We start from the raw sequence: 25,063 nt of genomic DNA on the forward strand, positions 1-25,063 counted from the left end.
ATAAACTGTTTTTACAGCAAATACCATATTCACCTAGGTTAATGTAATATGTTTGTTCAAAATACTTTTTTTATATCTTTATACTTCATATAAAGCTTTATATACTTTTTATAGCAAAGCATTTTTTATTTAGTTGACCTTGCAATATACAATTTGACCATTGTAGTCTAATTCACAAATAAATGTCTCTTATTGGGCAGTTCTTTTTAGTGAATCAAAAACAATCAACAGCACAACCAATTCTTATATTACTTTCTGTAAGAGTATGTAAACAACGTGGACATTCATAACTGAAATTAATCAAATTAAGAGCTTGTGAATCAGAATCGAATCAAATTGTGAAATGGATACCTAAGAACCTTATTGTAAAGTGTTAAGATTTTGAGTATACACACACACACAAAAACACCCTGGGCACATAAACGCACCCCCACTAAATGATGGCTTTATAACCAATTTTTTTATCATAAACCTGCAGCCAAAGGCACACGCTTCCATGGTGTAATGCTGTCCGCCCCAATGAGTCATCCCTCCTCAATGCCGCATGGGAAATATGAGGACGTGCCCCGATCAAAAGAGCACTGGCAATAATACGCTCAGTTTATTCTGGAGTAAATGAAGTGTAACGTCACCAGCGATAAGGTTATCAGCAACAGTGATGTCAGACCTTCATCTGGCTGCAGGTGGGAATTAGCTGAATTCCCCAGGCCTGAGGATCCCGTTTCTGACCTCTGTCTTCCGAGTAAATGCATTCTTCAAGCACTGATGTAACTAGAATCTGTTTTTATTATTCCTTTGCACGATGCAGGGCTGCGGCATGATGACACAGTTAATGTCAGAGTAAAAACAGCTCTCAGAGGTGCTGTATGATAATAATTATGGGCCAGAATGAGGGGTTGTAAGGCACTCCCACCACCAGCAAAGCTACATGAAAGCTTCATGCTTCTTCTTAGTTTGGTATAAAAGGTTTCGGACTCCACACTGATCAGAGGGAACGATGGGTGACTTTAAAGATAGTGTTACTGCAGCTGCAATCAACCTGGCAGATGATGCCCCGTGGAAAAAGATACAGAAGAACACCTTCACACGCTGGTGCAATGAACACCTGAGGTCTGTGGAGCTGCAGATCAGCGATCTTCAGTTTGGTCTGAGCGATGGCCTTGTCCTTATCTCGCTGCTGGAGGTCCTGAGCCATAAGAGGATGTTTAGAAAGTACCACACGCGACCCACCTTCAGACAGCTCAAGCTAGACAACGTTTCGGTGGCTCTGGAGTTTTTGGACCATGAAAAGGTTAAGTTGGTGTCTATAGGTAAGTTACAACCTGCCTGAACTCTTTCGAACGAAGGCGTTTGCAAAGATCTACAGTATTAGTTTTCTTGAGATATTTTAAACAACATTTTAAAGATCTTGTTTCTGAGTATTGTCATGATAAAGTTCGTAATAAAGCAATCTGCTGTTTTAATGTGAGGTATGTTAATTAGGAAATATTTACAGTTCAAGACCAATTAAATAAGAATAAAGATGAGTTGGAATGTTATGAAAGACTTATGATCAAGTTTGTTTTATATAAGCAGAAACACTATTGGCACTGTGCCATACTATTTAATTTGGCATACTGTGTGTGTATATATGTATATGAGCAAAACATTAAAGTGCTTATAGCACAGATAAACATGGCTAAAGTGAAATTATCACCTTAAATTAAAATCATGTAGTAATTAGAATGAACAAACCATAATTCACCTCTAATTATACTAATTGCACTACATATTAAATATAATTGTCTTTATGCTATTAACAATGTTTCTGGCTGACAGAAGCCGAGGCTATTAAACCATATCGGTTAACATCAGGTATTTATTTAGTTACAGTAAAGTATTGCTTAAAACATGCAACATTTTTAAATTTCCTCCATTTTGATACGATTAAGGGTTGTTATGGTTGACTAAAACTGTTAAAATTGTTTTCGGTAATTGAAATAAATTTTAAATAAATATTAGATGAAGAACTTAAATTAGAATTGTTGATTTGGCAACTAACTGAAATAAAATAAGTCTAAGATGACGTACTAAAATGACTCAAACTAAAGCTAAAATAAGAATAAATTAAAGCATAAAAATGAAAACTATTTAAAATGATAAACTCAACACTTTATTGTCTGTATATAACAGTTTAATTTGTCAAAAAAGTCAGCAGCAAAGTCAAGATGCAAATTCTTTGCCTGTTGTCTGAAAAGCACAAGCATTTCTTCAGAAGGATGTTATAATACAACTGAATTGCTGCTCCCACACTGACACTAAAACATGTTTTTCCTATGAATTCCTGTGGCCCCTTCCCTAATTAGGGAGGGAAAGCCTTGGGTCAAAGAGTTTTAATGTCAAATTGGAGATGGCACTTCAGTCAATTAGCTGTGAGCTGGACCGGAACAATGTTCCCAGTTGAACTCTCTTATTTGAATGTAATGGCTAACTTACAAAACATATTTAAGTTTTTTTTTATATATATATATACACCAACTTATAAGTTATGTTACCAAGAAAAGGTCTCCATCTTGAAGGAACAAATAGACACACACCTTCACTGTCTCCATACAGACAGTAAGGCCATAGTGGATGGGAATTTGAAGCTGATCCTGGGTCTAGTTTGGACCTTGATTCAGCATTACTCCATCTCCACCCTGGCGTGGGAGGATGAGGCAAACGATTCTGTCTCCAAACTGACTCCAGAGATAAGGCTTCTGGGATGGATCCAAAACAAAGTCCCTGAACTGCCAATCACTAACTTCAGCCTGGACTGGCAGGATGGCAAGGCTCTTGGTGCATTAGTGGATGGACTGGCACCAGGTATAAAAAAGTTTCTTAAATGGTCTTCTTTAAACTCCCCATGTGTTGAAAGGGGGGAAAGTATTTTTTTTTTTTTTTGGCAGAGGTTTTCATCTTAACAAATGATTGTTTGTGCTTCCACAGGCTTGTGTCCTGACTGGGAGAGCTGGGATGCAGTGCATCGGGTGAGTAACACTAAGGAAGCCATGCAGCAAGCAGATGACTGGCTTGGAGTTCCACAGGTGAGTTCAAACAGAATAGACTACTCGGTGTACATACATTTTGGTAACCTTCTTAGTGATTCTGTTGTCCTCAATTGACTTTTTTTTATTTTATTATTATTTTGTTTTAATAAATGTATTAAGCTCATAGCTCCAGAGGAGATTCTTGATCCAGCTGTGGATGAGCAGTCAGTGATGACATACCTCTCACTTTTCCCCAAAGCCAGACTGAAACCTGGAGCTCCACTCATGCCAAAGAAAGGTTTGGCCCTTTATAAACCCACTGCTGTTTATTTTTTTTGATGTCCTCAATTATAGCGAAGATGAGATAAAAGATGACAATGATGATAATTTGATGAGAAATGTTTTATTAAACCATTTTGTTGACTAGAAGAGTTTCTGCAGGTTGCATTGATATGCCAGTAGGTGACAATTTACTGTCTTTATAAGTGAATCTTTAAATCCTTAATTTAAAGGATTTGTTCGAAAACACTTATTCATTCAAGAACGAACGCCACTACTTTAGTTCAAATGCATAATTTTTAAAGCCCCATTCACAACAATGATGATATAAACTACATTTGATAATTGTTTTAATTCTATGAAAATTTGGAAGTCCACACCACAGCCATAACAATAGAACACAGGGAAACTATTGTTGGATAAAACTGTTCATTAGTTGATGAACAGCCAATAATAATCCACCCAACTTTAAAGAGCTCAAACAAGTGCAGTGCAACCGAATGTTATTTTCCATTGGTGTGGATGCTAATGTAGTTATTGTTATAGTTGGGCCATTCTACAGAATTGGTTCAAAGAGTCGGAAACGTCTTTTTCCACAAATTTTGTATGTATGTAAATTGTATAATATCCAAGGTACACATTTCTAGTAATTGTGTTAATTATCATATTGTATTTTCAGAAAGTTTTGGAATATTTTTCCTCTCCCCAGATTTGTCACTACCGAAACACAATAATAAATAATTTAATAAGAAGGCTTGTATTGACCTATTAATATTTTGTTTACATCTACCTTGTAAATATATTTTTTGCTATTTAAAAAAAAAAGTTTTCATAGGTAAATCAATAACAATTACAATTACAATTTTAACAATATTTCAAGTGTAATTTATAAGATTTTGAACCCAATACTTCTTTGTAAAAGGCATTAAGTTAATCATACTGATTTCAAAGTTAAGGATTCATTATTTTGAATATACATTAAACCAAACTCTATAATAACATCTTAGTTGATAATTCAGTATACTTTATTTTAGACAAAACATGCATGGTTCGGTCGTAACTCTCATGCTAAAACACTACTAAAACATACTAAGATACCAATGATTTTCATAACTGTACAAAAAAAAAAAATTATTTCCCCAAATAAATGATTGTGTTCCCTTTTGTCACTACCAAAACAATGATGGCATGTTTCGGTCATGACTGTTTCGGTAGTGACAATTTAAGATACTTTTGAGCCTAGTTCAAAGATGATAGCCAGCACATGGTTACCTAGCACAGTTCTGAACAGTTGTACACACATAAAAACTACATTTTATGAAATTACACCCAAAAAAGTTTGCTTAATTGCAGAAAAAGGTTTTTGGTAGTGATGTCCCTTAAAGTTACACACAGATTTTCAGACATTTGAACACATTTCCCTCAAAATGATGGTACCCATCTATACTGAAAGAGAGGCTATGAGAGAGGCGCACAAGAATATTTCCTGATCAAAAATGTAGGGGTGTGGTTAAAATCAGTCTCAGCCAATGGCCTAAAACACACACCGTTTTGATAGTCACATGAAAATGCGGGACACATTTTTTTACATAAAGTTTCATGATTTAAAAATAAAATATAGAATAAATGTTTTTTAACTTTACATTTTAAAAGAAATCAAAATGATATTTTTAAAAACAACAATGGAAAAAATTGAAATAAATATTTCAATATAATTTTCACAAGTTGAAATTCAGGGGTTAGGGTTTGGGAAGAGCCCCCTCCCAACTGAAAGTACCCAATACATGATGATTTTATATATATTAAGCTTACTTATCCTTTAAATATAATTGTGGAATTCAATAGATAATAGAAGGATCTTAATAAACATCTAAAATTTGAATACTTAAATGCTTTTTAAATGTGTTCTTTGGTTTTCAGACAGCAGTTTGCACCAATTCTGTAGAATAGCCCAGTTATCATTCTAAATTCTGATTTGGCTTTGTTGCAACTTTTTTCGTTGTTGGAGCAAAATAATATTAGAAATATTGTTGTTGGTCTCAATATAAGCAGCACATGCGTCCTCAAACCTACAGTCAATACCTTAATGCTGTTTTGTTTTTTTAAAACATGTCCATTGACATGTTATGTGTCAGCTACCCAAATCCAGTTATTTTCATAAAGTGTGCAAACTTGATAACCTTGGGTTGTTGGGGAATCTCCTCTGTCTCATGTGCAAGTCTGAATGCTGTAATGCTGAGTAGAGAAACTAGGCCATAGGACATGTAGAGATGGAAAAGTACCTAAAAAAACATATATACGTAAGTTTGTAACCACGTGGGTTTGAAGGAATACTAAAAATAAGTATAATGATTTTTTATTTTTAAAAGTGCATACGTAATCTCTCGCCACCAATAGAAAGAAGGCCTCGGTGCAGGTGTTTCTAATCGTGGCAGAATGCCGAGGAGGAGCAATAAGAAAAGAGATAACGGAACAGACGCTAATTGGGTATTTGCGATACGAAAAAGGTATAAACATGAATGTTGACCACTGTAAGATCAGATGCATCAGCTGAACAGCTCACTTTGTTGAATTGCTCAATAAAGTTACTACTTCTGAGACCTGGAACTTCGACTCTGAAAGCTTTTTTGAAGACTTATTTTTAGAAGACTTTGAGAACTGCAGATATGAACCAGAGACCTTAAAGCTGCCACAACACTTTTTTTTTATCACCTTCTCATGTTTCACCTTTAAAAAAAATTTCTTTTCAATTATCATTATTATTATTATTATACATTTTTTTTAGTGCCAAAACCCAAAGCCTGTCGTGCCACAGGACGGGGATTGCAGTCCAAAGGCATGAGAGTAGGTCAGCTGGCCGAATTTAAAGTGGACACCTGCAAAGCTGGGCCTGGTAATCTGGAGGTCCTTATTAGAGACCCCAGTGAGTCCATAAACTCCCCACAATCTATATAAAGATACACAATTATGTAACCCCTTTGTGGTCTAAATTAAATGTCACCCCTTTCTGTCAGGTGGCAAAGCAGTGTCTGTCAGGCAGAAGGATGCACTTGAAGGTGTATATACCTTTGAATATACACCCACTGCTAAAGGAGATCACACAGTGGACATCACCTGGGTTGGTCAGCACATTGCCAAGAGGTTAGCTCTCATTCACACAAGTTCAACATTGAAAAGCATATTATTGAAATAAAATGTTAATGATTCTCTATTACAGCCCATTTAAAGTCCATGTTGGCTCAGAAGCTGGTCCACAGAAGATTCGAGCATGGGGACCAGGACTAGAGGGAGGGACTGTGGGCTTGTCAGCAGATTTCTTAGTGGAATCTGTTGGTGTGGACTCTGGCATGCTGGGTGAGTGGATGTTAATGTAGAAAATGTGTGTCATATTAAAAAAATGGTATAGCTAAGCAATTAAAATACATTACATTACTTACATTGTTTTGTTCTTTATTTTATGTTCTAATTATCCCTTTTCACAGATATTGTATTACAAACCCAAATCAGAAAAAAGTTGGGACATTTTGTAAAATGCAATAAAATCAAGAATCAATGATTTGTTAATTCAATTTAAACTTTTTTTAACTGACAAAAGTACAAAGTAAAGTTTTCCAATGTTTTCACTGACCAACATAATTGTATTTTGTAAATATGAACAAATTTTGATTATGATGGCTGCAACACACCCCAAAAAAGTTGGGACAGAGACATGTTTACCACTGTCACTTCACCTTTCCTTTTAATTACACTTTTTAATAATTTGGGAGTTGAGGATACTAATTGTTGGAGTTTTGCTAGAGGAATATTTGCCAAATCTTGTCTGATACAAGACAGCCGCTCAACAGTCTGTGGTCCTCGTTGCCCGATTCTCCTTTTCATGATGAGTCATACATTTTCCATAAGAGACATATCTGGACTACAGTAAACAGGCAGGCGCATCCCTTCTATTGTGCAGAGTGTCTAGAAACCACTCAGTTTTAGCATGTGCAGAATGAGGCCTGGCATTGTCTTGCTTCCCAGGAAAGATGTCATCTTGATGGCAGTTTATGTCTCTGTACAATCTAAATATATGCCTTTATGTCAATGGTACCTTCACAATAATGTAAGTTACCCATACCGTTTGCAATGGTGCACCTCAATACCAGCACAGATGTTTGCTTTTGCACCTGTTGCTGGTGAAAGTCTTGTTGGTCCCTTTCGTCTTTGGGACTGAGAACTCAATGTCCATTTTCTCCCAAAAACAAGCTGAAACATGGACTCATCTGACCACAGCACACATGTCCACTGTCTTCTGGACCATCTGAGATGAGCTCAGGCCCAGAGAACTCACCAGCATCTCCACATAGAACTGATGTAAAGCTTTCTCCTTGCGTAACAGAGATTCAAGTGGCATTTCTTGATGCAGCGTCAGACAGTGTTCAGTGAAAATGGTTTTCCAAATTATTCCTGAGCACATGTGGCTGTATTTGACAGAGTAGCATGATGGTATCTTGTGCAATGCCATCTGAGGGCTCAAAGGTCACGCACATTCAACAGAGGTCTACTGCCTTACCCAACACAGACTGAGATTTCTCTGGATTCCCTGAATCTTGTGACAATATTATGTATGGAAGATGATAAAAGACATACGTTCTTTGCAATCTTGCATTGAGAAATGTGATTTTTTTTTTTAATTGTTTGACAATTCTCTCATGATATTTAGCACAAAGTGATGTGCCATGACCCATCTTTGCTTAAAAAGACTGAGAAGCACTTTTACACCCAAACATGATACCCTCAACACAATTCACCTGCTCATTGTGGAATGTTTCAAAATATTTGGATAATCTAATTTGGATAATCTTTTCACTTTTATTTGGTCTCTGTCCCAACTTTTTTGGGGTGTGTTGCAGCCATCAAAATCAAAATTTGTTCATATTTACAAAATACAATTATGTTGGTCAGTGAAAACATTGGAAAATGTTTCTTTGTACTTTTGTCAGTTAATAAAAGGTCAAATAGATTGAACAAATCACAGATTCTTGATTTTATTGCATTTTACAAAATGCCCCAACTTTTTCTGATTTGGGGTTGTACTAAAACATGGTATAGCTATGAAATTTAAATGTCCTATACACCTTATACATATTATCACACTATATATTATATTATTCATTTTATTATTATTATATTTTATAAGTAAATCACTTTTCACCAATTATCTTTCCAAGGTTTTGCCGTTGAAGGTCCATCTCAGGCAAAGATCACATGTGATGACCAAAATGATGGCTCCTGCCTTGTGCGGTTCTGGCCGACTGAGGCCGGTGAGTATGCTGTACACGTAATGTGTGATGATGAAGAAATCCAGGACAGTCCCTTCATGGCTTCCATCAGACATAAAAGAAAAGACTTCCACCCTGAAAAGGTAAATTCTCTCCTATTAATCCGTTTATGCTGTCATGTGTTCAGTGTGACAGCCCTTTCTCTTTTCAGAGAGATCCATTTTATATGAAGGACATATTTTTATTAGATATGATATTATTTCATAAGGTATGCATGTTGGGTTTCAGGTGAAAGTAGAGGGACCAGGTGTTTCCCAAACTGGGTGCGTAGTGAACCTCCAAAACCAGTTCACTGTAGATACCAGGCAAGCTGGTGAAGGAGAACTTAAAGTTTATGCTCAGGTACTAATTATACAATGAAATATTTATGTATTTTTATTCAAATTAAAAGCAAATTTAATTGGTCTGACTTTTCACAGAGAACAGATGGAGAATGTGTAGATGTTAGTGTTGCCCCTGAACAGTCTGGTATCTTTGTCTGCTCCTACATCCCTTCATCTCTCTCCAAACATACCCTTGCTGTGTCTTGGGGTGGAGTCATGGTTACTGGCAGTCCTTTCATTGTGAGTGCATATATTGATCTTAATAGACCGCAGTAAATATGATCTTTAGAATTCAATGTGTGCACATGCACAACAACATCATCTAATGCTCATTCTAATGCATTTCATTTACATGGTCTGATGAAGGTAGAGAACTCATTTCCCAATTTGTTTTCCATCATGTTGCATTCATGTTCCAGCATCTGTTGCCTTATTGAAATTCCATTTCATCTCACAATGGCTTTAAACCTGTCTGGTGATGATGTACAGCCGCTTAGCGCAGCAGCCAGAGCTCACAGGAATGTAATGGGATGTTTATTAGTCTGTTTGTACTGGCATTCCCTCTGTCAAGAGGGAATGAAACTATGCTTACTGAAATCACATGTGAAAAAACATACATTAAGAAATGAGCCTATGAGCATTCAAATATAATCTTCAGTGCTTTGGACGCCTATGATTATGATGCTGTAAGATTTTGTATGAAATGTGACGCGGTGTCATTACGGTTTCAGGTGACACCTCGCAGGATTAAGATTAAACCATGTAGCCCAGTCTGGTTTAAACCAGATGGATCAGAAATGTATTACTCTGGTAAGTTTAAAGGAACAGTTCTTTCAAAAATCATTTACTCATCATCATCTTATTCCAGACTGTATGATGGTATTTTTTCAGTGGAATCCAAAAGGAAAATGTTTGAAGAATCTTCACATAGTACTTTTTCATACCGCGCAGTTTATGAATGACTAGGTGTGATAGTTAAATAATTATTTTAAATAAAGAATTTTAAAAATATCTATTTATCTGTCAATTTGAACTGTCATTTACATTATTTATGAATAGATTCCTTAATTTTTCTTTTATGAATATGTAGTTAAAATAACTATAATTGATATATTGAGTAATTAATGAAAGAGTTTTCATTTTTGGGTGAACTATCCCTTTAAATATATCACTTTCATGTCGTTCCAAACCCGTAAGACTTTCATTTATCTTTTTTTAAGATCTTTTTGATTAAATTTTAGCGAAATAGGGACTTTCTGTCCCTCCATTGACCGCTAGAAGAGATTGTAAAACCAATCCATATGAATTGAGCTGTTTAGTCAGATTGATCAGTTTACTTACATATTTACTTGTTGGGTTATAACATGCATTTAAACAATTCACAATTGGGAGCAACCAAAGACTTTTGTTAGACCTAACTGCATCATAAGTGCCATATTTGATTTTAGAGATTAATTACATTTAGATATACATGTGAAACGCATTGTTTGCACATGGGAAACATTTGGTTTTTGAACAGTTCCCATGTGAAATCCATGTTATGACATGTGGAAAACATCAGAAATTAATGTGTTTTTTCTGTTTGGAATGACATGAGGATGAGGAAATAATGATTATTATTTTTTTACTATTCTAGTTAAAATTAATATTATTAAAACATAAAAAACTTTAATTCTGAAAATAGTGTAATTTCATGTCCAAGACATTTTTGATTTTATGTTATTTGATTGTGTGAAGATGAAGAGATGGTCCTTGATGAAGACTTTCCAGACAATGCATGGCCTGGTGGTCATGGAGAACTTGTTATGAACGTAATCAGCCCGTCAAACAACCCAGGCGACGCCGCAAAGGTATTGAGTAGTACAAATTCTGTGAATTAATCTGAAAGAACAGTACAGTCAGTTGTTGTTCGTTTCTTCAGATAAGGGCTCGTGGTCCTGGCCTAAAAGAAGGTGTTCTTGGAGAACAGGCAGAGTTTATCATTGACACAAGCAGCGCAGGCAGTGGACGACTTGCCATAAGAGTGGAAGGACCCTGTGAAGTTACACTAAAATGTCTGGACAATCAAGATGGCACTTGTAAAGTGTTTTACCTCCCCACAGAGTATGGAATGTACAAAATAAATGTCCTTTTTAACAACTCTCACATAACTGGCTCTCCATTCCAGGCTGATATACAGAAACCGATTGACCCATCTAAAGTTTTGGTAACAGGTCCTGGTCTGCTACAGGGGAAAGTCGGAGAACCTTGCATTGTAAATATAGACTGTGCAATGGCAGGATCTGGAGATCTATCTGTGCAGGCTGTCTCTGACTCGGGAGTCATTGTCCAAACTGAAGTGAAGGAGAATGAAGATGGCACCTACACGGTTGTTTATGTGCCTCTAACTGGAGGCGTATATACGCTGCTTCTGAAATATGGAGGAAAGGTGGTGCCCAACTTCCCCGCTAAAGTTATTGTGGGTCCAAAGGTCTACAAAAGCCATGTAAAAGTGAGCAGGCAAGGTGAAAGAAGAATACTAATGTTTGTGACATGACGAAAAGTTGTCATTCGAATTTTGCTTGTTTGTTATGAGTTTGTCTTCTCATTCATTCTACCTTTTCAGGAGGCATTGTGGTTGGTGAAAGGGAAACTGACACATGTCTAGTTGTTGCAAATGGTTTGGGTCTCCGAAAGGGCCTCACTGGACGTCCTAATATGTTTAGTGTAAATGCCAGGTAAGGTAGTATTTATTTTTAGGTACGCATTCAGAGAAAAAAAAATTGACAAACACATTTGATCCATAATGTTTCTCTTTTTTTAGCAGATCTTCAGTTGATGATCTGGGCATAACAGTGGAGGGTGCATCTGAGTGTCAGGTGACATGCGAAGACAACGGTGAAGGCATGTATGATGTGGAATATACTCCTTCAGTGCCTGGTGAATATAAGATCACCATTACCTCTGGAGAGAAAAGCATTCCAGGTAAGCTTTAAATTATGAGAAACAATTGTTATTTCCCCTTTATTTTATTAACTCCAATGATATGAAATAAATCCTAGTATAAGAAGGTGTTTTTATGTATTTATTATTTTTTAAAATTTCAGATATGGGTGTGATCAAGTTGTTTTTACTAGGTGCCTTTAGGTCAAAATGAAGATTTACACATGATTATTTATTGAATTGTGAAGAACTACCATCACATCTGCATTGACAAACTCCAATGACTGTTAAAACTATTTTTACTGTATTGCATTATTTTGAATGAAAATAGATGTTTTTTATTCATTGATATCTTGTCTGATGTTAAACCCATATTGAATCTGTACATTTACAATAAATGGCAAAAGGAATAGAATGAAAACGTATATAACAAACTAAATGACGTGAATGACATTTTAAATGATATTAGACAACGTTTTTATTCAGAAAATATATTAATGGACTTTTTTTTTAAAGATTTCTCCTGGAAAAATTGTAGATTTTTTATTGTATGTACATTAAATTTGACCAGATTCTATATAATTGTTATTACATTTGTTGTTATTGTTATATATGCATGTTTTTGTATATTGATTGTTTGCAATAATTTAACAATTTTGTCCTAAACAATATATTGAAATTATGATGATGATGATGATAATATAAAAGGATGTAATGATAATCTAATTTTTTTATTGAAATACAATTGATTTTGATCCTTTTATAAATTCATAAATAACTACTTTTTTATTCATAGATAAGTTTAACTGACACTATTTACAAAAGGGTCACTTTGATGTATTTTAGAATTTGTGTATTGTATTAATATTAAATATTAATCTTTTATATATTTTTTTAAATAACTGTATGACTTTAGTTATTCACTTTGTTGTCACAATGAAAGTAGCTGTGCTGCTGACATAGCTCTGAAATTTTCTTTGTTTATTTAAATAAATAAATAAAAACAATGATGATGTTTTACACGACTGCTGTTTGTATTCAACAGGAAGTCCATTTATTGCATCAGTAGAGGATGATTCTGCAGATTCTGGAGTCTGTCTGCAGTCAGGGCTTTGTTTATCCACAAATACGGTTTCTCATGGTAGGTCAATTTTATTTTTTGCTTTTTTTAATGTCTAAGACATGTCTGCACATTATTTTAATTGGCTTCGGTACTGAAATGATAGAGATTAAATACAATGGAGATGGGATTTACACAATGAGTCAAACTCCATCAATGGAAGACGGAGAGTCTCTCATAGATCCTCAGAGTTCTTATAAAAGCAGCAGGTTAGAAAATCTTTTAAAGCAAATTATCTGAATGCCTTGGAAGCAGAGTACCTTCGAAAAGTGGATTGGATAACCATTCTTTACTTTTTTTTTTATCATAGTCCCATCCAGTTCCAAGCTCTGCCTAATTGTGACTGTGATAGAGAGCTTCCCTCAGTTCATGATGTGAATATGGCCGAGATTATTGTTCCAGGTTTTAAAGGTAGTATCTGTGGTAGAACTTCCCAAATGTTTACGATTGGCTGCAATAGCAGTGGAGCAGCACCTGAGACTATTGCTGTGGTGAGACCTGATGGTGAGCACAAAGTAAAATTAAAACACTAATATTTGCAATCATTGGACAAATCTCTGTCTCTGAGATGCTGTGAATGTTTGCACTGTAGGTTCCATGGAGCTCCTGGAGCTGAAAAAAAGGGGAGATGGCACTTTTAGCGTTGTTTATTTGCCCACCATGGATGGCTGTCATTTATTAACAGTGAAATTCACTAGTGAGGAGGCTTTTAATGGGTGAGAAATGAGTTATATTTATTTGCTGAGCAGATGTGTTAAATTTCATACAAAGTTAATTCCAAGTCAAGTGTCTTGGTTTACGCAAGTAGCATCTTTTTGTTTTTTATTTTAACAATTTTATTTATTTTTTTAAATATTGTTTATATTATTATTTAAATATTTTTTTTTTCTGTGTGTGGTTTTATTTTTTTCAGAGAATTCAATTTTCACGTGTTGCCGATAGATGATACAGCTCAGGTTAATGTAGCATGTCTAGGTCTGACATCAGGAATATGTGCCTGGCATCCTCAAACATTTACTGTCGACTCCACCTCCACAAAAAAAGTTCCACAGTTTGTTGCAATAATGACACCAGATGGTATTACACTAAATATTATATTAGATCACAACTACTAATGTCATATTTCAGTTACACATCTTACATTTGCGCATACTATTCATCATTAAATAGGCTTGACTGAGGTATTTGAGGTCAGAGATAATGGCGATTGGACATACACCGTGAACTACACCCCTTCAATGGAAGGACTTCATTCTTTGATGGTCAAATATACTAAAGATGCTTCTTTTGGCAGGTATGAGCATTGCATTTATAGCTATGAAATATTGATTAAATAAATAGGTCATGTCACATAGAGATCAGACTCATCAGATCCACCTTCAACTGACTTGTAATTTGATTCATGTTGTCAATTTACAGTCCTTTCAAGTTTCGAGTGCTGCCTATGCCTGATTCTAAATATGAGCATCATGGAGGCCAAGGTTTGAGGAATGGGACTCCAGTTTTTGGATTGGATTTAAACGCACAAGTGTGTGTAAACACTCCTCAGACCTTCACAATTGATGGCAGTAGCACCGGACAGCCGCCAGAGACTGTAGCTGTTGTTACACCTGACGGTGAGAATGTAATGGAGAGGATGTTTTGTTTGTCATTTTAAACAATAGAATTTAAGTAACTGTTTCACTTTGCAGGCAAAATAACGCTATTAAGTGCAAAAGACAATGGAGATGAAACGTACTTTGTGGCCTACTCCCCTTCTGTTGAAGGATCTCACTCAATTATGGTCAAATATACCAATGATGATTCCTTCAGAAGGTAAAGCAGCAGATAAATAAGATGTCAGTGTGAAGCCACTCAATACATGCATGTCCTCAGGTGCTTTTATCGTGCTCTTTCAGTCTTCACAGGTTTCACTCTGGTAGAAGGGATGAAGATGTTTTAAATAAAGAGGAACCTTCGAGTCAGGAGGGAAGAGTCAATGCTATGGCTCCTCAAACATCCGCCAACTGCTACAGTGTTGCACCAGAGACTGTCACCATGGTGAAAGCTAATGGTCAGAACCATGTTTTTGATATATTGCAATTTTTACATTTGCATGGCTGTGTGTTTGCTAGGGTAATCAGACAGTCACATGGTTTTTACATGGAGGCTCAATCAAACTCTCCACAGATGTGATGGGCAACAGGGACAGAACTTGTAAGATGGCTTGCGCACCAAATCTGAAAAATGCTGTGATTCACAAATACACCAGTGAAGAGACTTTTAGAAGGTATGAAAGTGTATTTGATGAGTCTATTTTAGGCCGGACTGTCATGTACAATAAATAAATACATTGTATTCTTTCTAGAGAGAAACATAAACATTTGGTGCTTTACTTGTTTCATAGCCTCTCTGAGTTCCAGACAGACTTGTCTGTTGAAAATACAGGACCAAAGATTTGTGCTCAAATTCCTCAGCCATTCAAAATCAACTGTAGTAAATCTGGGAAGCCCCCTGAGTGTGCGCTGATGATCACCCCCATTGGTGAGGACCAGCTTCTTTTAAAAGGCGTTTCAGATTTCTATGGCTGTATCCTGTGTAATTGACAAAGCTTTATATCTACAGGAAAGACTGAACTGACTGCTGTCAGAGAAAACCCAGATGGGACTTACTCTGTGAAATATTCTCCCACCATAGAAGGTCTTCATTCTTTAATGGTCAAATATGCTGATGATGATTCATATTGCAAGTAAGAATATTTATATATATATATGTGTATATGTATATATGCGTGTGTGTGTGTGTGTGTGTGTGTGTGTGTGTGTGTGTGTGTGTGTGTGTGTGTGTGTGTGTGTGTGTGTGTGTGTGTGTGTGTGTTTTTTTTTTTTTTTTGTGTAGTAAAAATGAATAATAATAGCTTTTTGTAAATACTATTATTGTGGTAACATTTCAATAATACTAATAACAATGTATATTAATTTTGATGATGACAATAATGTTTATTTACAAAATTAAAATTTAGTACATTGTAATAAATGTAGTAAAAATTGTTACAATTTTATTATTATTAATGACAATGTTAATGATAATAACGCAAAACAATTATTATTTATGATAAAAGATGTTTTTTATAACACTTGTGACCGTATAAGTCATTCATATATTCATGATTTCATTAATACTATTTGTTTTTTCAGTCAATTGAGGTTTCATGTCCTGCCTCGCTCTGCTAGTGATGATGAGCATGGAATAAATATAACTGAGGTTTGTAGTAGACAATTAAAGGAAGATGTCTGTGCTCAAATCCCTGAAACTTTCACAGCTTGCTGCAACACTGATGAGGCCCCAGAGACTGACATGTTGAAAGCTGATGGTGAGGCCCTGATTATAGATCTGTATCTATCTGTTTGGAAGTCATCAAATATTGAGCAGAATTTAAAAGAAACCTTGTTTGTTGTGGTATTGATTCCTTAGGCACTAGAGATCTGGTTGAAGAGTTAAATAATGAGAACAGGGCCTATGTAGCAACAGACACCCCCTCCGCTGAAGACTCTCACTCCTCAGCAGTCAGAAAGCCCAGTGAGGAGGATTTTCAAAGGTAAAATAGCAATTACATTCCAGTCTCTATCTAAACCATATGCATTAATCAGTCTATCTCAGTATCCAATTCATTATACACTAATTTGTGCTCTATTTATCCCTTGATTAATTGTGACAGGAATTATAGCCACCAGTCATCCTCCTTGCACGCTGCAAGCGGTCACATAGGTTTTCAAAACAAGGTATGAATGTGTGATGTTTCTTCAAAATCCATTTAATAATGTCTTGTGTCCTTGAGACACGTCATACCTTGAATGTCTTCAACATCTTCATTATTGCTCATCAGGTTGAGGGCAGAAATGTAATTCCTCTTGGTGCCATTAATCAAGCAGGGTTTATATCCTGTGATATAGTCCTGCCATCAGACATAAGTGAAGGTGAAATTACAGGTGAGTTGTTGCTATGAATTCACTTGCTCAATTTAATGAACGTATTCTCGCATTATTTTAATGGCATTCATAGGTGAGGTGATCACACCGTCTAGAAAGACAGCACAGCCTGACGTGATTGATAACAAAGACGGTACCATCATTATAAAGTTTGATCCTTCAGAAGAGGGTCTTCACCAACTACTTGTTAAATCGACCGGAAACGATCTACCAGGTTAGACTGCACACATCCTCTGGGAATGAGAAACTTTCACTCGTCCCTCTTCTTTTTGACAAACCAAATATGGAAATGTTTTAGTGTTGACGTTGCAACTCTTTGGATTAAATATGATTCTTTCTCCTATCTGCAGTACTTCCACTGCAGTATTATGCAAATCGTCGTGCTAATCGCAGCACGATGGCCTATGGATGTGGCCTTATGTATGGAATTGCAAATGAGATGGCAATGTTCACCATCTGTCAGGAGGATTCAGCCTCGAGTGAGCATTTGTTTTCTGATTCCATAATAACAGACTCTGCACATTTTTGAACACCCACAGGGGGGACATGTAACATGATCGCGATTTCTACAGAGTGAGGGGCTAACCACCACCCCATCCCCAGATTTCTACTGTGAGGGGCTACAAACTTTCGATTAGCGCAGGGGAGGGGGGGTACTGTATATTGTTTGTGCATCCAAAATAAGTTGACTTCAGAGCCGAGAACCATGACGGTCAAGTAAAGTAAAAAATGTGCTGAAATGGGGTGTCTTTTTGCACAAAAAAATTGAAATCTCACTGTGTATAAGTGCCTGTGAATTATTATTATTATTATTATTATTATTTTTTTTTTTTTATTTTTTTTTTTTTTAAGTCTTCATTAAAGCATTATGAGCCACGAACCAAGCCAACCTACAAGGTGAATCACAACATTACAAACTTTTATTTGAAGCAAAAAAGTATTTTCAAAATCAGACAAAAATACAAAGGTACAAGACTAGGTTTTAATGAGGGAAAGAACTACAATCCCATTAAGCATTGCGAATGAAAATCAAATTAAAAATGGAGAAATCTGAAACCGTTTATTTAATGTTTTTGATTATATGTATAGAAACATCCATTTATATATATCTGCATCTTTTGCAAAAAACTTTTGTAAGTATTTGACAGCATAGCGAGACCGACTCTATTACGCCAATTACTGTGCTTCATGGGATTTAACGCTCTCTGCTGCAGAGCTCTTTTGACACGATTTGCTCGCCACGACTCCGATTGGTGATATTTCCTTTATAGCATCATGGGTAATATATTTTTTCACCACAAATTCACCTGTTAAACATGATTATTTTTAAATCAAGTTAAAATAATGCAGAATGACGGCTTCAGACTCATAGCTCCCAGTAGGTCTGTCTTTAAAGATTTAAAAGTTGTCATTTAAACATCAATTTCCTTTTTTGAGAAAATTAACCCAACTGTTACACTCTATGGACCCTAAAGTAATTTATGTTATTTGTTCAGGTGAACTGGACATCACAATCGAGGGTCCCTCTGAGGCAGATGTGCGCTGCTTGGACAATGCAGATGGCACTTGTACTGTGAGCTACTTCCCAACTGAGCCTGGAGATTATGAGATCCAAGTTCAACATAATGAAATGCCTATCCAAGGCAGCCCTTTCAAGGCTAAAATTACTGGTATGGCAACCCCACCAAACCTCAAATCACTATTCATAACAGTGCTCAAATCTTAAATAAATGCATGCATGGTTTTATAAACCCAATACAGATGGAAATGTGAGAATGTCACAGGTAAAACTGGGCAGTGCTGTTGACTTCACCATTAACATCACTGAAGAAGACATTAGCCAGCTCTCTGCCAGCATCATGTCACCCACAGGCAATGATGTACCCTGCTCACTGAAAACACAACCTGACAGCCATCTCGGTGAGCCATCTATTAATGTACACACTGCTTCTGTTGGTAAAAAATAAAATGACTAGCATTACAGGGTTAGTTCACCCAAAAATGAAATTTCTGTCATTAATTACTCACCCTAATGTTGCTCCAAACCCGTAAGACCTTTGTTCATCTTCGGAACACAAATTAGGATATTTTTGATGAAATCCAAGATGTTTCTGAACCAGCCATTGGCAGCAACATCATTGCAACTTTCAAGGCCCAGAAAGGTAGTAAAGACATTGTTAAAATAGTCCATGTGACTACAGTGGTTCAACCATCAATCCACCACTCAAACCTGCAAACTAGTCGGTTTTCGGCGAAGTACGCCGTTTTGAAACAAAATGTAATTTATGTGAATCGTGTAGATCTGATGATTTTTTTTCGGGATGGGGGGGAGGGGTTGAGGGATGAAATTGCAAGCACAATAAACTTCACAATAACAATTGGATAATTTAATATAGACTGGAGTGAGACCATAGATGTCTCTGAGCTGTCGCAATCTTTTTCTGCTCGTTCACTGGAGCGCATCAGTTCAAGCAAACCGCAGCGTGAGCGCACATGACCTGATCATCTGTTCCGCTTTACCGCACGAAAAAAAATCGAAAATCAACACAGGGCTCGACATTAACGCTTGTCCGGGAAAAGTTGATATTTATTTATTTTTTTCAAGTGAAAAAGTTTTACTTGCCCGACCAATCGAAACGCGAGAATGATTCTGATCGTATACAGTCAGTGTAAACCGAGATTGGTAATGGATGGTGTATTTCTGATAGCTGCGCTGCCTGTCTATTTGTGAGCGAGACATTAGTGGAGAAATAAAAGCAAATGAGCATAACAGCCGCACAAAAAACTCAAAATGGTTGCAAATGGTTGCGTTTTTATTTATTTATAATATATGATATAGTTAAGTAACATAACACGACTAAGGGAGCTGTTCTATAATATCACGATTGCAAATGTTACATTGTATTTATGGTTTAATAAACAAGTAGCCTAGTTAATATATAGTCACAATTTAGATGCAATATTGACTTGTTTTGTTCTATTTCACCGACGAAAATAGTTACAAAAGAAAAGCAACACTAAGCGCTGTTTTGTTATTGAATGATTCAGCATTTTGAACAAATCGTTTTAATGAATGACTCGATTAATTTATTAAGACAGTCACTTGCTGCCACCTATTGGTTTATTGTTTAAAGGTATTATTGATTTTATTTTTTATTGTTTTAATTTTAATTTTATTATTTCTTTAAACCTCAATCTCATAAGTTATGGGTACAGTTAGCTTAAGAGGTAGAGATAGGGTTATGGTTAGGACAAAATTTTTAGACAGAAATGTCTGGATTAACAAACTATGTTGATCCAGAAACATGTATGTCATGGCAAAATCATGGTGACCCCTTAGTGCCACTGTCAAACTTCATCAGAGGTGCACTTTGTTTGTTATGCAGGTGTATCATTCATCCCCAGAGAGGCTGGTGAGCATCTGGTCAGCATCATGAAAGACTGTCAGCATGTGAGCAACAGCCCTATCTCTCTTTCCATCAGTCAGGCAGAGATAGGAGATTCCAGCAAGGTGAAGGCCTTTGGGCCAGGCTTGCATACAGGGCACACCTTCTGCATGTCTGAATTTGTGGTGGACACTTTGGATGCAGGTATGAGACTATATAATCCAAATTAATTGATTTATGGCTTATGTTGAGATTTGGATTGCATGTTATGCAAACTGTTTGATTGTGCAAACGTTATATGTAATCTAATTCAAGTTTTAAAAAAATATTCCTGAACTTTGATACCTGCAGGATATGGTGGGCTAACGGTTGTAATTGAAGGTCCCAGTAAAGTAGATGTTCACACTGAAGAAATGGAGCAAGGAACCTGCAATATATCGTACCACCCAATCAAGGCTGGGGCCTACAAAATCTCTATTAAATTTTCAGATGAGCACATTCCAGGTTTGTAGAGCTGCCTTATTATTAAGAATATATTTTATATATATAATCCAATGAAATAAATAATTTCATTCAACAAGGATACATTACATTGATCAAAAGGGGCAGTAAAGACATTTACATTGTTACAATTTTATTTTTAAATAAATGCTGCTTTATTTCTATTGTTCAAAAAAATCCTGAACAAAAATGAATGTAATGTTAGTGCCAATAGCCTCATGGGCAGCACGCCGACATATAGCGCCATTGCGCTTCGGATTCTGACTTTCCCGACACTCTCTCTCTCTCTCTCTCTCTTTCTCTCTCTCTCTCTCTCTCTCTCTCTCTCTCTCTCTCTCTGTCTCTCTCTGTCTCTCTCTCTCTCTGTCTGTCTCTCTCTCTCTCTCTCTCCCTCTCCCTCTCCCTCTCCCTCCCTCCCTCCAACTTTTCTTCCTGTCAACTAACTGTCCTGTCAAGTCACATTTATATACATAGCGCTTTTTACAATACAGATTGTTTCAAAGCAGCTTTACAGAGATAACAGGAAAATAATGCAACAAAGTTTGTTTCCAGAAGAAAATAGCATCACAGTCCAGCTTTAGTAAGTTCAGTGATGTTTAATTTTTGTTGTAAAAAAGTTATTAATTTAGTTCTATGTTTTTTATATATATATATATATAATATTATCTAGTTTTGCTTCCTTGCCACTGTCGCCTTTTTCACCTTTGTTTACATAAGCTTTTGGCTTGCTTAGTTGGGGACATTAAATTTAATATTCAACAATATTAAACACGGTTTGGAGAAAACCGTGATGTCATCGTCCAGCTCAGTTCAGTTCTCATATAATAATGTCAATGCATACCTGCCTGCATTGACATCTGCCGATGTAAACAAAGGTGAAAAAGGAGACAGTGGCAAGGAAGCAAAACAACATTAGGTGACAAAATGAAGAAAAAACCTTGGGAGAAACCAGGCTCAGTCGGGGGCCAGTTCTCCTCTGGCCAGAGTAATATTATCTGGCCAAAGATATTATTATCCTGTCATAATTAACGCCAAAATCGCCAAAAAGAAATCTTAAAAAAGAAAGAAAATGTACACAGAAATTTAAATACTGTTTTCAACATTGATGATGAGAAATGTTTTTACTTGCACTTCAGTATAATAAATATTAAATGTCTCTTCACCAGGGAGTCCTTTTACAGCTGTGGTAACAGACCGTGGACTTATGAGAGAGAACATCACGTACAGCCAGAAAGCGTGTCCTATTGCCAACATTGGGAGTGAATGCAGCTTAGCCTTTAAAATCCCAGGTTAGATGAATAGCACATCACACTAATCCAGGTACTATATCTCACTCCTCAAGACCTTTCCAATGATGTAAACAAACGCATTCCCTTTCATCACAGGTACTGATACTGAGACTCTGTCAGCACACGTGCATGAACCATCAGGAACTCTAGGGGAGGCTGTTATTGTTGCTACTGGCAGTGACACCTATGCAGTGAGCTTTCTAGCGAAAGAGATGGGAGTTTATAATGTGACCATTAAGAACCAAGGCCAGACAATCACTGGCTGCCCACTCCAGTACACTGTTGGCCCACTTGGACAAAGAGGATGTGAAAAGATCCAAGTGTGGGGACAAGGCCTTCAGACAGCTCTGGCAAGTGTTCCAGGTATCCCACTAATATTTCCCTCTTTCTGTTTTTTTGTTAGCACGAGGTGTTTTGTTTTGTTCTGTCACAGCTGGCTAATTCAATTGTGAGTCATATCAAAAGTATGTGTTGATTTCATTTTGCAGCTGACTTTAATATTTGGTCCCGTGAGGCTGGCGCAGGAACTCTGTCTGTCTCAGTAGAGGGTCCTGGAAAGATTAAGCTCCACTTTGATGATCAGCTGGATGATTATTACAGTGTGTCCTACACGGCACAAGTGCCTGGTGGGTAATTGCTGTTATCCAGTATACTGTATGTAATGTTTCAAAACATTTTATGGACATTGTCTGGACTTAGAAAATATGCCGAAATATTTACACAATGAAAAATTTACAGGACACCTGCATATGAGAATGTCCACTTGTCAGTTGTGATTTTTTTTTTACTATCTTTGAAGTTTTGATATCATCATAGAGATTTATGTCGTTTTATTGAGAATTAAATGTTTTACAGTGAGATGCATCTACTACCACAAAATATAACAGAATCCATCAAGTCCAATGCTGCTACTACTCTTTTTACTATTCAAATTACTTACGACCTAAATTATCTTTTATTTGTTTCACCTGAAATTGTGACTTTCTGGAGAATGATGACATTAGGGATCTGGAATTATTTAAAATGATTTAAAAATAAATAAATTTGTGATACTATGACAAAGTATCTAACATTTACATCTTTAAAAAGTATAGTATTTTATTCAGTATATTAAGACTTAAGGCCTGTTCAAATCAAGGACGATAACTATTATGATAACGTATTAAAGGGTTAATTCACCCAAAAAAGAAAACTGTCATCATTTGCTCGCCATGAAGTTGTTCCAAACCTGTATGAGTTTATTCTGTTGAACACAAAAGAAGATATTTTGAAGAATGTTGAAAATCAGACAGTTGATGGTAGCCATTGACATCCATATTTTTTTTCATGCTATAAAAATCAATGGCAACCGTCAAATTTTTCATTACCAACATTAGGAACGATAGAGACGTCCACTCCACAACTATAACAATAAGGACACACGGGATAGGAATGTGATTCCAATTATATCATTCCTCTTTTTTTCCCGGCGGCAGATGTGTGTTTGTATGGACAGACGCTAATATAGTTATGGTTATACTTATCTTTATAGTTATCGTTCTTGGTGGTAGTATCGTTCAAATGGGCCTTTACATACATTAACATTTACTGCATAGTCATAATGACAGCAGAAAAAATAATCCATCAGCATTCTGGTTAATGAATTTCTGAGGAAGAGAAGGGCCTATTTATAGACATATTTACAGAATGTGTTTTCCTGCAGGAGACTATAAGGTTTCAGTCATGTTTAATGAAGAACATATCTCCGAAAGCCCTTTCCTTGTGTCTGTCAGTGCCGCCACCGATAAGAGTCTCACGCAAGGACAAAGAGGCTATGGTATAAATTAGCCTATGAATTTTTTGTTTTAAGACAATTTCCATTTTGCATGGGAGATATTTGTTGTTTTAGGGTCTGACAATACTTTCTATTTTGACAGTAGATCATAATCAGATGTGTAACAGTTACGAGGAACCCTCTCTGTCAGAGATGGAGATAAATATATCATCTGACAGCAGTGCTGAGCCAGTTTTCCTGTCTAACGCTAGTAAAGTCATCTGCCATGGTCCAGGCCTGAGTAAGGGCATTCTAGGACGCAAAAACACTTTTTATGTGGACTGCAGTAAAGCTGGTGAGTGCAGCTTAACATTAGCTAGAATATTAAGTAACTCGTTTAAAAAAAGAAATGTCTCTCTCAGAACTTAGTGTAATTGCATTTTTTGTTGTAGGACGAAACCTTCTCTTTGTCGGCATGCATGGCCCCACTGTTCCCTGCGAGCGGGTGTCGATCATTCACATGGGTGGACATCAGTATAGGATCAACTATGCCGTAAAGGAAAGGGGGAAATACATATTAGCAGTGAAATGGGGAGATGAGCATATTCCAGGATCTCCGTTTCATATTCGTGTTTTTTGAAATCCATTCATCTGTGTATGTGTGTACATGCACTACCATTCAAGTTTTGAGTTGGTTGGATTTTTGTTTTTGAAAACTCTATAATGCTCTTAAAGGATGCATAATACAGTAAAACCCAGTAATATTGTGTTTATTTTTATAGTTGTATTACAGTGTAAAATTACAGTTTTGTATTTTTAGATATTTTGAAATATAATTTAACCCTGTGATGGCAAAGCTGAATTTTCATCATCATTAATCCAGTCTTCTTCAGTGTGACGTAATCCTTCAGAAATCATTCTAATATGCTGATCTGATGCTCATGAAACATTTCTTGTTATTATCATTGTTGAAAATGGTTGTTCTGCGTAATCAGAAAGAAAAGAATCCGGATTCTTTGATAAAAAGAAAGTCCAATAGATCAGCGTTTGTTTGAAATACTTTTTTTTTGTGACCGTGTAAAAGTCAAATTAATGACCTTTCTCAATAAAAGTATTAATTTCTTTAAAGAATCTTACTGAACCCAAACCTTTGAACGGTAGTGTACACATTTAAATCTTTTTTTAAGTGTTTT

General features: G+C 36.2%; 1 protein-coding gene across 6 annotated transcripts; it reads left to right on the plus strand.

The window, feature by feature from the left end:
- Positions 1-871: 871 nt before the first annotated feature.
- flnbb (filamin B b) lies at positions 872-24,998 on the plus strand. Of its 6 annotated transcripts, none has more exons than XM_077214410.1 (43): positions 872-1,310; positions 2,596-2,844; positions 2,968-3,065; positions 3,189-3,306; positions 6,073-6,210; positions 6,302-6,428; positions 6,505-6,641; positions 8,498-8,691; positions 8,837-8,950; positions 9,028-9,171; positions 9,663-9,741; positions 10,669-10,781; positions 10,853-11,435; positions 11,537-11,648; positions 11,735-11,895; positions 12,899-12,994; positions 13,080-13,182; positions 13,284-13,477; positions 13,566-13,689; positions 13,887-14,050; positions 14,144-14,267; positions 14,393-14,589; positions 14,665-14,788; positions 14,872-15,026; positions 15,143-15,242; positions 15,360-15,496; positions 15,578-15,701; positions 16,150-16,325; positions 16,427-16,550; positions 16,671-16,734; positions 16,839-16,941; positions 17,015-17,155; positions 17,292-17,420; positions 18,438-18,611; positions 18,703-18,861; positions 20,328-20,531; positions 20,679-20,831; positions 21,995-22,117; positions 22,214-22,480; positions 22,606-22,743; positions 23,820-23,933; positions 24,034-24,225; positions 24,323-24,998. In XM_077214410.1, the coding sequence occupies exons 1-43, from the start codon at positions 998-1,000 to the stop codon at positions 24,508-24,510; spliced, it is 6,771 nt and encodes a 2,256-aa protein (XP_077070525.1). In that variant the 5' UTR covers positions 872-997; the 3' UTR covers positions 24,511-24,998. The 6 variants fall into 6 exon arrangements, with proteins under 6 accessions (XP_077070525.1, XP_077070526.1, XP_077070527.1 ...); XM_077214411.1 differs by having other exon boundaries at positions 11,738-11,895; XM_077214412.1 differs by having other exon boundaries at positions 24,037-24,225; positions 24,323-24,612.
- Positions 24,999-25,063: the final 65 nt, after the last annotated feature.

Source organism: Siphateles boraxobius, unplaced genomic scaffold, assembly GCF_051911475.1.
Source record: "Siphateles boraxobius isolate OS27281-9 unplaced genomic scaffold, OSU_SipBor_1 68, whole genome shotgun sequence".
Classification (NCBI taxonomy): domain Eukaryota; kingdom Metazoa; phylum Chordata; class Actinopteri; order Cypriniformes; family Leuciscidae; genus Siphateles; species Siphateles boraxobius.